Source organism: Netta rufina (assembly GCF_964035555.1).
Source record: "Netta rufina genome assembly, chromosome: 13".
In the NCBI taxonomy this organism is placed as follows: Eukaryota; Metazoa; Chordata; class Aves; order Anseriformes; family Anatidae; genus Netta; species Netta rufina.
The window spans coordinates 4,319,729-4,334,259 of NC_140136.1; the positions used below are offsets into that span (position 1 = coordinate 4,319,729).

Below are 14,531 nucleotides of genomic sequence, written 5' to 3' on the forward strand. Positions count from 1 at the left end.
TCAAGCAGGACCTGCCTTTCATAAACCCATGCTGACTGGGCCTGATCACCCTGCAACTGCCACATGATGACACTCAAGATAATCTGCTCCATGAGCTTCCCTGGCACCAAGGTCAAACTAACAGGCCAATAGTTCCCCGGGTCTACCCTCCGGCCCTTCTTGTAGATGGGTGTCACATTTTCTAGCCACCAAACGTGTTGTTGGAACTCTCATTCATAAAACCTTCCTGCAGACACAAGAGAAACTTTCCTCTTTTTCAGACCTTTGCAAACAAACAAACAAACAAACAAAACAAAACAAAAAACCACAAACAAACAAACAAAAAAATCAAACTGAAAATGTCTGCAAAAACTTGCTTAGTCTTTGGATGCTAGAAATGAATTTAAGGACATGAACTTAGGACATTTTTCTATTTCATGACTTCTGAATTCCTACCAAGTGTTAAGAATAGACACAAAATAATCCACACTATGCAGTAGGATACTCTTCATGGCATTTCTGGCCTAGATTTCAGCCCCAGCCTCACACGTAGATACACAGTAACCTCTGTTGCAGATAGCAGTCTCAATTAATACTTTTTTACTAGAATGTATGCTATTAAGGTCTCCCATGAATACAAAGCCGTGTTCACCTGTCTATACAATATCCATTCTGTTCGGCTTTAAGCTTCTTAATTTTGTCTGGGATATTACTACCAATTTGATAGGCATCACAACATTTTAAGAGAAATACATTGATTACTTAACATAAAAAATTGACTCTATTATTTGATGACTTACCTTGCCAACAGATCTGGGGAATGGTGGTCTTTGATTTTCTGGAATTAATATCGGAGTTGCCAAAATAGCCCTTTTTTGTCTTGGAATTCCAAGGTTGCTTTCTATCTTAAAAATTTCCTAAAAAAGAAAAAGACCAAGTACAATGACTTTCAAAATAGCATTTGTTATTTCCAATCCCTATATCTTCAGGTAAAATGAACATGAACTGCCATGTTCTAAGTTTTATATTATGTGTTTTCCAGTGATTAGTGATAACATATCAAACTATTTAAAACTGTTGATTTATTCCACTTATGACAATAACAGTGGACAGGCCGTATTCATTTTGTATTCCTACTGACTAGTTTTAAACTTAAGTGTGTCTACCTTCCTAACAAGAGGACTGCTTAACTCATAAATCTTAGACAAGGTTTGGCTTCCCTCAAATACTTCCATACGACCTTTAAAAAGCCACACTTTAAATGTTTTAGATAATTTTTCCATTATCACATTTCAAGTCACCTCTATAGTCAGCCATTTCTCAGTCCACACTTTAGGTCAAACAGAACTTACAGGTGATTTGCTGAGACTGTCCCCAGATAGTGATCTCTCAAAAAGGACCAAAAACTTGTAAGTTAAAAAGCAATGGGCACCAAAACTCAGTGCAACACAGAATATCAGACAGTGGGTTTCTTTTACATAGTGAAAACTTCATGCTACTGTATCTGAAAGAACAGTAATAGAAGTGGTTTATACACAAGCCTGCTCTTTTCCCATTGCATTTTCTGAGGTATTTAGTTCCAGCTGAGCTTCAGGCAATTCAGCATGTTATGAGCTACACCAAACTCTTCAGAGTGGCCTCTAGCCCTTGGAAAACTCTGTCCATCACACCTCTGCCTTCCCTTCCCATAATTTCTTAGTGCACAAACTGCAGCTTTCCGGAGGCCATTTTCTTCATTTTTGCTTCATCCTCCAGCCTCCACAAACCTCTCCTCCAAGCACACTCAGCAGCTACCGAGGTCAAAGACAGCCTCTTCCCATCTCCCAGAGCTCTCACCTTGACTCAGACACCTTTCTTAAAAAAGATAATAATAAAAAAATGTACCAATTTGTACTGTGTTGGGAATTAATTTTGAAACTGGAAAAGGTTTAGATCACTACAATTTGTTCAGGTTGTCATGACAATTTTGCAAAACAAATCATAGGGTGAAAGAAATGTCTAATTTCAATAAGGTAGTTACATCCTACCATACACTTTTCTCCCCTTTCTTAATACAATAATTTTTCAGTCAGTTCTGGAATCCAAGTTGTTGTTTTAATAGCTGCTACTTTATAACCTAAGGACAGCTTCATCTCTATGCTATATTTTTATAAAACTGCAAAGATGAATGAGGTTTCTTGATAGCATGATCTGAACATCAGTCAAGAACTCCACAGGCTGCTCTGCTGCCACCTGCATAGATGCCTTCCATCTAGTGAGTATATCACAGCCAGAACACTGATTTACATCTACTAGCTTTAGTGTGACTTTGCAAATTTGATGACAAGCAGCAGCTAGGGAAACAAGCCTACAACTGTCAGCTTTAGACACAGTAAAGTCAAAGAGCAGTGAGAACCATGCAGAGAATCCCTTCTCACGATTTTGCCAATTTTCATAACCTTTCAAGGCTCACCCTGATTTGGAGTTCCCATCTCTCCCAAAGGCTTTGCCACTTCTCTGTAATCTTTTGGTCTGACGGTCACTTGGGTCCCTATTTTTGTCTTTCAAAAGAACTTTCCCCAATAAAAATTCATGAGAAAGTTCAAGGCAAAAATATTTGAAGTGTCAAATAAAAAGGAAAGAGCTGAATTCTGTCCAAAGGCAAATGCACAGAGCAGCTTTCAAAATCACTTACGCTATAAGCACAGCAGTTTGGCTGGCATGGATCTGTGACGCTGCTAAGGACAGGAGGAAAAATGACTACTGGTATATCTGAGAGGGAATATCAGTTCCTTAGATCAACTGCAGCAGTGCTAAAATGATCACACTTCTGACTTATGCTAACTACTACATTGATGGTTTCTCTTCAGCTCACAAAAATGTACGGGTAACCTCCCAGATGCATTGTCATTGGAAATGAGTATGACACGTATTTAGATCCTTGTATCACGTTTATTCCTATACTAGTTCATAATGTTTTCCCCATTTCTGAAGAGGGAAACAGAAGATTTTGCTTAATGCCAAGCAGATGGCAACTGATGGCTTTATCCTCAACCAGTATATACGACAGAAACCAAGAAATTTGAAAGTGCATGTGCATTTAACACCTGATTCAACAGTCAAAACACTGAAAAGATTCCCATCCAAAGGAGGATATTTTGCATACATAAGCATTTTTACTGAATTCACTTACAATTTCTTAAAGAAGCAAATCACAAGGCATATGAAATCACTCCAAAAGGAGTTGGAAGTTTTGCTTCATATCAAGCTAGAATTACAGGAGCCTCCTTTTGGCCTTTGACTGAAGTGAAGCCCACACAGTTTTCTGTGATCTTTGCTGGACCTAGCTCATCAGAGACTACAGCGTCTACCACATCTTTCTAGCATCAATGGCTCCAGACAAGTGCTTCTGTGCCTGGAGTCTGGAGTCATCAGTCTGGAGAGCCCACAAACATGGGGTTCAACCAGCACCTGAAGAGACAATGGCTGTGATGGCCGACTGCTTCTCCTACTCCTGCTGCTTTGTGTGACAAACAGAAGCCTAAGAAAGGTGTGCTTCCAAAAACATCCATCCATAAGAAAAGGTTTAAAGAAAATATATATGTCATAATAAGTATAGGCCTTTCTAAGAAGAGTGCAGCAGAAATATAAATTCCGTTTCTCTGATTGCAATTAAAAAAAAAAAAAAAAAAAAGTGGTAGGAGAAAAATCCTCCCAGGTTCTTTATTTTCACTGTTTAATTGCCCTGTCAGGCCTATGCTGCTCTTTTCCTGATTATCATCTAACTATCATTTCATTGTCCAATTCAAAATTTCATAACTAGTTTTTAGACCTATTTTTCATTTTATTAAATTCCCTTTCTAGACACGGAATCAGTACTTTTAACAGCAATAGTTCATAACTCAACAAGGCAACACTGTTCACTGATTCACTGGTAACAAATCTCAATTCCCTATTCAAGTTAAGGAAGCAACAAAGCCACCTCATTTTGCTAACATTTAGCTTAGTGAGAGGTGTCAGTCTGCCCAACCTGTGATGCTACACAAGTATGAATTTCTTCAGTTCCCTTGAGAACTCTCCAGTCTGTTGTTTGTTTATTGATGGTTTGGTGTTTTTTTTTTTTTTTTTTTTTTTTTTTTTTTTTTTCTTTCTCTCCCTTTCTTCTCGCAAGGGGTTCTTGGGGTCATTGCACTTCTTGAATATTTGAATGAATGGCCTAGTCACTATCCAGTAGCAGGCACCATTAGTCTTAGCAAAGAAAATTTCATTAGAACTTGTCATGGGAATAAGGTGGCTGAATACTTATCGATTCGTCACAAAAAGTGTTGGAAACATCACTGGAGTAGCAATTTGTAACCCACAATGGTGACCAGAAAAGTGGCCGAGTTTCTTGCCATTTTGTTGGTTTTATATACTAAGCTTGATGGTATTAAATGGGATCAATCCCAAGTACTACTCCAAAAATAAACAAAAGTAAATGGGTGCTCACTGCAAACGAAATTAATCTGAAATGGCAATTGGGATGTGGTATTCAGTGGTGTATCAGTCTTTCTACTAATAAGACTGCTTAAGATGACAGAAAATAAAATGGCACGCAGATCAAGTTAAAAAATATTTTTATACAATTCTCAGCTGGCATTTCAGACTTGTGCTGCAATTCTTACTTAACGTCTCATAAGTTCATTATAAGTGAATTCTATCAGATTATTGTTATTATCAACAGTATTAACAGCAGAATTAATAGTTAATGATTTCTCAAATAAATACATCAAAAACATTTTCTCATATTTTTAACAATACAAAAAAATAAGAAATATGCTGAACTTTACTTGCAATTCAAAGAACAACTGCATACCACCAGTAAATCATTAAATCAAATAAAACTGAGAATTGTTAAGGTCAATAACATATACAGAAACATCTGCTCTAAAGTAGTCTGTCCTCAATACTCATAAATGTCATGCTAAAAAAAATCACACTTTATAATTTAAAAGAACAAATACGGCCAAAATCTAGCATGCTAAGGAGATTCAGTTACCTCAGAACTTCCAGCATGGCCAGATATGACATCTGAGTAATGGAAATTGCTATGGTAACTTGATTTAAGTGGGGGGGGAGGTATTTCTACCGCTTTGATTGCTACCTAACGGCAGATCCTTAGTCTAGCCAATATACCCTTAACTTCATAGGTGCTTCATAGTCTCAGACTACAGCTTTGCTACTGTAGATTCATTTAGCTGTGTTATATGTATTTTTATAGGATGGAAGTTACTTTATCTTCAGAGGAGTCAATAATAATAAAATTATTATTTATTTTTTTAAACATTTGGTAATGTGTAAATCACAGCTATTTTAATGCTAATTTGTTCTGATGTATTTTTGTAATGCATATGTGACAAATAATGTAAACTATCATGGAGACAAATCTGAACTTTTGTTTTATGAAATGATACATTCTATTGAACCTCTGCAGCATCTTTTGTGGTGGAAAAGCCCCGTCTCTATTCAAGTATAAGTTTCATTTATCTTCACACCTGCCTTATTCTATGTCAGGGGAAAGGTTTTCTAGGATCATAATGGACTGACTGCCGTTAACTTTCCTTTCTGTACACATTAACCATAGGAGTTACCTGTTCTGAGAAAAATACAGAACTGGCAATCAAGCATTTATTTATTTATTTCAAATTAACATTCCAGACTTTTCTTGTTGTCATTTAGTGGGTGTTATTTGCATTTTGAACCATATGTGAATCACCCCCTCTTTCAGAAAATCTCATACCAGTTCCACACTGCTCATTAAATATAATGAGATACCCCTTATACACAAGCAACCAAACAAGCTCTGACTGACTGCATCTGTCAAAAACATTGCAAATATGGGCTTACAGAAAAAGACAACGGCTGACCTTATGCCTCTGTCTTCACCAAGGTACATTAACAACACATCACTTATCACCATTAAAAATACCCTTCTCCCCACCTCTACTGTGCTTACACCAGTTGCAAAGCAAACAAAGAAGAGTGATTTTATAGCATGCCAAAAAATAAAAAATTGTGAAACATGTCCCAAAACCTTCAGCACCTTAAGTAAATGTAACTGAAATACAGAAAACACTTGCTGATGCCTTTGCCAAGGCATCCGGCCTGAAGAAAGTGTCCTATTACAAAACTTTACCTTTGAAAACAGGTGGTAGGTTTTTGTTTGTTTTCTCTGCATTTTGTTTTGCTTTTAATGAAAGTATCGCCTGTTGAAGTAAGATACCAAACTGCTATTGAAAATAGTACTAGACACATGCTGGAGTTCTGAAGCAATTTAAACCTTTCAGAAAACTGGTCCTTTTGAGAATTAACCAAAACCACATGGAAAATTTATTGCACAGCATGGACACAAAGCCTTAACTTCCTACTTTTCATATTCCTACCCACTGAACAGACTCCTTTCTTCACTCATATTGGAAGACTCATAATATAAGAGCTTCCCTTTAACTCCATCAAGCTTCAGGCATGATGAAAACACCCTAATCTCCAGAGTGAGAAGGAGAAAAAACATATAGAAAACACATCTTGATTCTAAGGCATGATAAATGAATCAAAGATGAACTGTCTTGGGGCACTAGCCTATAAAAGACGACAAAATCTGTACATCAGTAGCAGACAATTGATACAAATACAAATTTGGAACAGGACGAGCAGCCATGAGCAAACTGTTTCATGTTTCAGTACTGGGATATAGGGACAATTCCTAATAAAGAAATTTTAGTTCTCACAAAAAAATTAGTCCTATTCATAGCAGTTGTTGTCCCACCTTGGAAAAACAGCTTTCTATCTGTTGCCTCAGGGCAGTGAGAAGTAAGTATGTGAAAGAAAACTAACACATTTTATACCCATGTTCTGGATTGCTCAAATGCTATGAAATTCACTGAATTATAACAGTGCTGCACAAAAGCAATTTCATCATACCCTAAAACAATAATACTGTGTGCTAAAATCATGTATGCTGTTTAATAGATCTAGTGGCTGCAGTCCTGGTCCCATATCTGAATGGGTGCATAAAACACACTTCTTCCTATCCCCTCCAAGGCTCCAAGCTGTGATTACAGTTCAAACCTTTTCAGTCTTGCTACCTCAACACACAACATTTTCAAGCTCTATCACCACGTATTCTTTGCTGTTGTTCAGTTTCTTCATTATCCCCACTCCACCAACAAAACAACCCATAATCTGATTCAAAACATTGATTATTTACTTTGTTATTCTTTAAACTCTGCACGATCCTTCTATATTTCCTGAACACCTCCCACAATCCCAGATAACACCCCTCACTTTCTATTGATCCAGGTATCAGTGTCATTCTATGAGTCTTGTTTGCTTTTGGAAAATGCTCATCCTTTAACATTCATTTTGAATTTGTTTCTCTTGAAACTTGATCATACAACTTTACCCAAATGAAGTTATCTAAAATTTGTATTTTTGTTTAACGGAATGCCTTTTTTATTTTATGTACATGTATACTCTTACGCATTTTTCTTCAGCAATATCCTTCTGGGCATTACACCTCCAAAGCTTTCCTATTTCACCTATTTCCTATTTCTTTATCAAATAACCAGTTCCAGTTCCTCACAGAAAGCATATCCAGTATCAAAAGTTCTGAAATCCTTGTAGGTTTGGGAACACTTTTGGCACAGGTTCTTCAACTCATTCAAGGAAAGAATGCAGCGGCCCCTCATGATGCCCTTTATTTTAACCCCTGTCTTTCTCATTAGAAGCTGACAAGACATGCATGAAGTACTGCAGCAAAGAATAGATTTATATGTGCTATATATCATGCAGGAGCTGGAGAAATCCCACCATAATACACACTAAACCCAATTTTCTCCTGCCATTTTTCCATCCCATAAAATTCTCGGAGGGGAAAATGAACTATTTGGCCCTTGGTCTGCAATTTCACAAAACCCAGAAAATTTTTCACAAATGATATGTGCTACAACCATACTTTGTACATTTTAGCAGCTTAAAGTCTGCAACTGCAGGCAGTTGGACACACCCAGATCAATCACTTTCTTTGCACAGCAGATTACATATAGAAGATGTGGTCATGTGTATTGCAAAAATCTGCCAGTTACCTTATGCTGAAAAATAAGACAAGTTTTATTCAGAATCTGAGAGGTCTGTTTCTTCTTGAAGTAATCAAGGACTATTTATCTGGAAGGGAGTTTCAACACTTTTCTTTCCGTTAGTATTGGTACATTCCTTCATGTAATGTAATGCTGCAATGCCCACAGCAATTTCTTCCTCCTCTCCATTAGATCAGGTTTGTATTGACTACTAGCAAAAATAATATATTATATGAGATTGCAGTGCAGGAATGAATTATGTTGAGATCATAGATCTGCACAACAAAACTCAAAAAAAAAAAAAAAGCCTGGATATATTCTATTTGACTTTACTATGCATGCATGGTGCTCTACAAAGCTGGCATTCTTGTGCTTTCCAATACAGGAGCTGCCAGACTGACAAATGGAGTGGTAGTCTGTGATGAAGACAAAATGCCCACTTAGATCCAAGCTAAGGCAAAAATTCTCATTCACCAAACTAGATTTGAAATTTGGTCGAAATGTTAGTACATTAATCCACTTCACAGCTTGGTCCAGCTATTCAGACCAAATTAATTAACAGGCATTAACTGAGTGCAAAGAGCCAAAACGGTAGTGTATTAATCCACTTCACAATTTGGATTGTATTTTTATTCTTCAATACAAACGAATTAACAGACAGTAAGTGTCCGATATCAGAAGCTTAATTCTGTTCTGTGATACAAGTAAGAGACTGTGGAGTAGTGTCTTTTAGACACTTATTCTTACTCCCTGAACTCCTGTGTTCTTTGTTCCCACTATAATGGTGTGATTAAATTCACAGGACAATGCCCATACTTCAGGAGAAAAAGAAAAAAAAAGTAATAATAATAATTAAAAAAAAAATCAAATGGCAACAGTTACAGGTTACCGAAGTTTGCAGTTGCTTCTCTGCCCCCCCCCCCCCCCCCCGGATTATAACAGCTGAAACTAAAGTCAAGTGCAGCTTTACAATACATGAGATGTGACACTGATAGTGCAATACCATATATCATTCAAATTCATATGTTTGGATCTGAGCATTTTGCCCTAGCAACCTGCAGCCATAGTAGCATACAAATATTTATATTCCCTCCTTCATACCTGTTGACTTTTAACTACATATCTCCATGGGATAAGAACAGTCACCACCTACACAAAACACCAAGTAAACAGGTCTTATTCAAGTTTCCTGGCCAAGAGGAGACAGATCCAACCTTCCTGCATGCCATCTGTTCTGCAACGTCACTGCTACTTCTACTAACTTGTTTTTGTAGGGTTGACTGTGGGTTACCTGCTGTGGGTTTCTGGTCAGTGGGACACAGCATCCAAGAATGTTAAAAATAAATACTCTCACAAGTTTTAGAGTAGGGTGAGAACACTCCATAGCCCTTTATCAACTACAGAGTAGTGACTGAATACAGACAGTCCATTGTTCAAAGTAATGACAGGGAACAGAGAAGATATATAGAATCAGCATTTTCCGTTTTAACAGTTGCCTCCAGAGACCTTCCAGTGGATCACATTATTTCAGCACTTACACCCCACAGATCTAAAAACTCCATTCAGATCGCAATTTCTAATCCAGTGTCTTTCTGAGAAGGGATGCATTCATAAGCCTGAGCACTGGCTAAAGCAGAATATTATACATCTAATATCTACTTTGCTTGCAAACATTTTGTTCATATTTCATATTTGTTCAGTCTTATCAAGTAAGGTCTACTTTTATCTAACACAACATCTTATTCCAAAAGCAGTGAAGTCATTCAGTGAGACCTGTGATGTCTGCCGCCTTTGCTGACATACTGGAATCTAAACAGAAGAATTCCAGAATTAAAAACCTGAGTACTCACAGCTTGAGCTAAATCAGCAAAATCTCTCTACTCCTCATAATTATCCATCATGCAGCTAGCCCCAGAAGAACCTTGAATGGGCTGTATTTAAATAGCACTGTGAATTCATAAAATAAATTCTTCAGTTCTTGTCACACATGCCAAGTACAAATGTCCTACTTTAAAAAGTGACTGAAAACCCATTGTGTACATCAGATTATGCACAGCATGTTGCATTTATAAAGTGCAGAGTTTCCAAAGAATGTAAAAAAAAAATACTAATTCTACTCTGTTATTCAACTTCCTTTGCACCATTCCCTTTGGTATATGAATGTAGCACTACAGCAAAATCAAGCTATCAGCTTAGTGCTTAAGGTTGTGATTGCTATTTCCTGAACATTTCAAAGTGGAGTGAAACACAATATCAGAGTCTCTTAACTTAAAATAGTTCTATTTCGCTGAATTTATCTAATAGAGGTTAATAAATTACAGCATTCATAATTTGATACATTTTTGGCCCTGTCTCAGTTTACAAACTGTCCACTAACAGACCTTGAAATCTGTGAATAAATACATTATCTACCATGATATGCAAGTTTCTCAGATGAGTAATTTTTGATCTTCAGATTGCTCAGGCAGTTGCTTGGAAACATTTGTCTGTATTAGATACACAAGCCATGTGGTATTATTTTTCTTTTCAGATTGGAGGGCTTCTGTGAATAAGCAACAGAGCATGAAATGCAAATTTCATGATATAAAATTCAAAACTTGCTTTTGGCAAGGATTTGATTTATTACATTTACAGCACAAGATGAAAACAAAAAGGTTATCTTGGTGATCTGAAAGACTTGACAGGGCAAATAATGTCTGTGCCACTTGGAAAACTAGTGACATACTATGCAAAAGCAAAAAACATAAGCATTAAAAATAAAGGAAGAGCAAGAATCAGTGGAGAGAGTGGCCTAGGGATCTTACTTGGCTAAGACATCATTCACAGAAACATGAAGAAAATAAAGAACAGGTTGAAACTTTGGAAGAGTCTTGCTATAATATCAGATAGAACCTATGCAGTAATTCCTTTACTAGTTATCTATATAGAAATTATTAATTTATCTCCTATTGATCAGTACTTTCCAGGGATTACTATTTTCACTCTTGTATAGATAGTTATTTGCCTTTTTCTGAACTTTGAACAAAGAAAAAGAAAAAAGAAGTCCTGCTCATATTGTTCATAACAACCATGCCTCATTCAATAATGCTGAAAAAGTATTTCCTAGTATTTCATTGTAGATGGTATACAAACTTAATAGATTTTATTATTATTATTATTATTATTTTCTGCTAATGTGATCAGTATGAGAAACATTGAAATTCACACCTTTTTGGTTTTGTATTTGCCTAAGTGTTTCTGCTCCAGTAACAATGATTCCTATTCTCTACTGAAACAAGTGATTTATAAAAGCAAAATCATTCATTCAAAACTAAATATAGAGTTTTGCTAGCAGAGGCTGCTTCTTGCCATTGGAGAGAACCAAATATGGTGAAACTATGTTACTGAGCACACTCTCAAACTACCTCAGGCTACTGCTGCAAACCATAAAGTCTACATTCAAAATATGGCCAAAGTTGCAAAGACCAAACATAATAAACCCTGAAGGAGAAAAGACAATTAAAACGATGGAGAGAAACTTAGAAAACAACAGTAATCATCATTATTTCAGTAAATATTTAAACCCAAGCTGTAAGGACTGATGGACAATCAATCCATTTGCAAAGAAGAAAATATATCTGAGTTTTCTCCAGACTTTATAATGTGATAGCCAAGGTCTCATCTCACCGCCAATTAGGCAAAGACAGACAAAATTCCTGGTACTCTCCATCAAGCCAGCAGCTCTGCAGGACGCCAATGCCAGTGAGCGCCAAAGGAAGCAAGTGTGCCTAACAGCTGAAGCCTGACATCAGTGCAAAATATTTGTGCCACCCATGATTTAAAACAGGCTTAGTTTTGGGAGGACTGTGACTAACCCATGATTAAGTTCAAATCCTTCTGCTAGCAGAAACAGCACTGGGTGAATGTGAAATATGTATGCACAGCCGCTGCTTACTGTTTAACAGCCTATCTCATAAATCCAAGTAAAGGCATTCCACAAAAACAGCCAGAAGTGTTGTCACTCTGTCAGCATTTCTCTCCATATTCAGCTGAATGCCAGTGTTATTAATGAAGTATTAAAATACTGAATATGAATTTGATTAGAAAACAAAGGTATAAATTTTGATTTTAGCAAAAACAACCTCTTCTATAAACCCAAATTTCTCCACCACATGCATCCAATTGTGTAAAAACTTACACATCCTTTAAATAAGAGTCAGTTTTCACTTTTTTCTCCTGCCTTTCTCTAACATGCATTTCAGTCAGATCATGTTCATTCATTTTCAATAGTATATTGCTCCCTTCATAGCTGCATACAGAAACTTGGTGTAAGGAGTATGAGCTTATAAACTGCCATCCTTTGCCTGTCTTTTAAATAAGGCAGAAAAAGAAAGAAAGAAAAGAACCAACATCCTGAGCTAAGATTAAAAGCTGCATTCATATTAAAGAATGGTGTCTTTTTACCATTGAAACTGAAGCTGTAGATTATTCTGAGCTGATAAAGTACTACAGTGGGCAAAGAACTTTCTTATAATGAACACTGCTGTAAAACAATTTATCTACAAGAAAGGAAACAAGTTTGCATAATCCATTTATGGTTGGTTCGGCTTTAGTGGAATTTGTTATATAAATATATCTTACTCTGGGGAATTGTTTTGCCAAAATAACTAATGAAAGCATTTGAGAAACTTAACACTGATAATTAATAGGATTTTTCAGTATCACAACGGACAATGACATCTTCCTATGTAAATTAACTGTCTCACCAGTGAAGAGACAAAAACTTGGCAGACTCTAAGAGCCAAATACATCAGAAAATGAAAAATGAATTAACTTAGCACTTACAAAAATGCTAAGTAGATTATATGTTTTAACTGATCATCAAAAGGTGTTTTATAGTACTTTCTTCACAAACATTCCTTGTTTGTGTCTCAGTAATTATCACTTTAGAAATCTTAATTAATAGTTCATCAATTGTTCAGCTGGCATTTCTAATATTCTGCTATCATCCTGGAGTGTTTGACTAAACATAATCAAGTACCATTATGTTGTTACACACTTTGCTAGCAATCAGAAGTTATGTTTTAAGTTTAGGTGTCAATATTAAATCATCAAGAAAGATTACCACAGGTAACTCTCTCACAATCTCATCAGCAATGCCTTGCCAACTACAACCCTGTAGAGACTTAAAATTTACAGTGCACCGTACCTGCTTTTGTGGTCACATAATTATTTTTATTATGCTTTGTGGCAACGTTGGCTGCCAAAAAAGGTTGTCCTAAAATCCCAGTGTGACAAAAATCAATTTTCAGATGCAAATGAGGGTGCCATAGGTGACATTTTTCATACCCAATAAATTGCTTGTCTGTGGCTTTGAACTAATGGCCACATAAACAAGAGAGATTGGTGCCAAGGTATTGCATTATAATCTTAGCGAAGTTTTATGAGACTCGTGCTACAGGCTCCAAAGAGAAACTGATATTGAGAAAGGGGTGTGAACAATTTGAGGAAACCTGTAAGAATAGATACAGCTTTTTTGTTATTATTATTATTTTCCATTTGTTTGTTGTTGTTGCTGCTGCTGCTGTTGGTTTTGAGTTCTGATTTCCCGCCTACTATCTACTTATAATAAAAAAGTCAGTGTCCTCTATGACATCTGTCCACCACATTTATCTTATTATTATCTCCCAGCCATCCTCTTCACTAACCCCTAACTCTTTTCTCAGTTTCTCTCCTATAAAATTTGTCCAAATGGGATTCCTTCTTGTTACTCCTTCCTAATTCTGGCAACACTGTGCTCCTTGAACAGTGTGACGAGCCACTAAGGTGGCCCACAAAACTTTGATGTGCACTTCTAAAGCATCATGCCTGAAAGAAAACATGAAAACACAGTTTATCAGTGCTGTAGGACTCTTTACAGCAAATAAATGCAGAGAAGAGCTCGATTAAAGCTGCTGACGTGAACGTCAGGGTACTGACGCAAAATCATCATCTCAGTGACACCTCACCAAGGTCTCAGAGATCCACGTCCCCTTCAGTCACTGGGACTATGTGAGACTTCAGTTGAAGTCTGCAGTTTCAGATTGTTTTCTTCACAGATACAAGGATTAGAACAAGATTACTCCAAGACAGCTTGTTTTCTTTTTCTTCTTTCCTTTTCCTCTGAATCAAATGCACTTCAATTTTTGTATTTAATAATGAAGGAATATAGATTAGTTGTGTTCTACTAAATCTGTACTTGCACTGCAAATACATTTAAACTTTACAGCTCTAGAAATCCAATGCATCTAGGCATTTGTTCTGTACTAATACAAGGAATACACTGAAACTAGCATTACCTTTAAAACAGCAAAAACTTTAAGTGACCTTGCTGCACATGTCAGTTGTGGCTACGCTTCAAAAACACAAGTCTGCGTTTGCATAAAACACCTGCAATTTTTTATAGGCTTGTCTGAGGCTTAGTTTAGATAATCATGAAGT

At 36.5% G+C, this 14,531-nt stretch overlaps 1 protein-coding gene across 1 annotated transcript in view; it reads right to left on the reverse strand.

Moving 5' to 3' along the window:
- Positions 1–14,531, reverse strand: part of CDH13 (cadherin 13) — a 481,427-nt gene that overhangs the window by 287,242 nt on the left and 179,654 nt on the right. Inside the window, exon 4 of the mRNA XM_084294592.1 lies at positions 780–896. Within this exon, the coding sequence (XP_084150718.1) occupies positions 780–896 (117 nt within the window). The remainder of the gene's footprint in view (positions 1–779; positions 897–14,531) is intronic.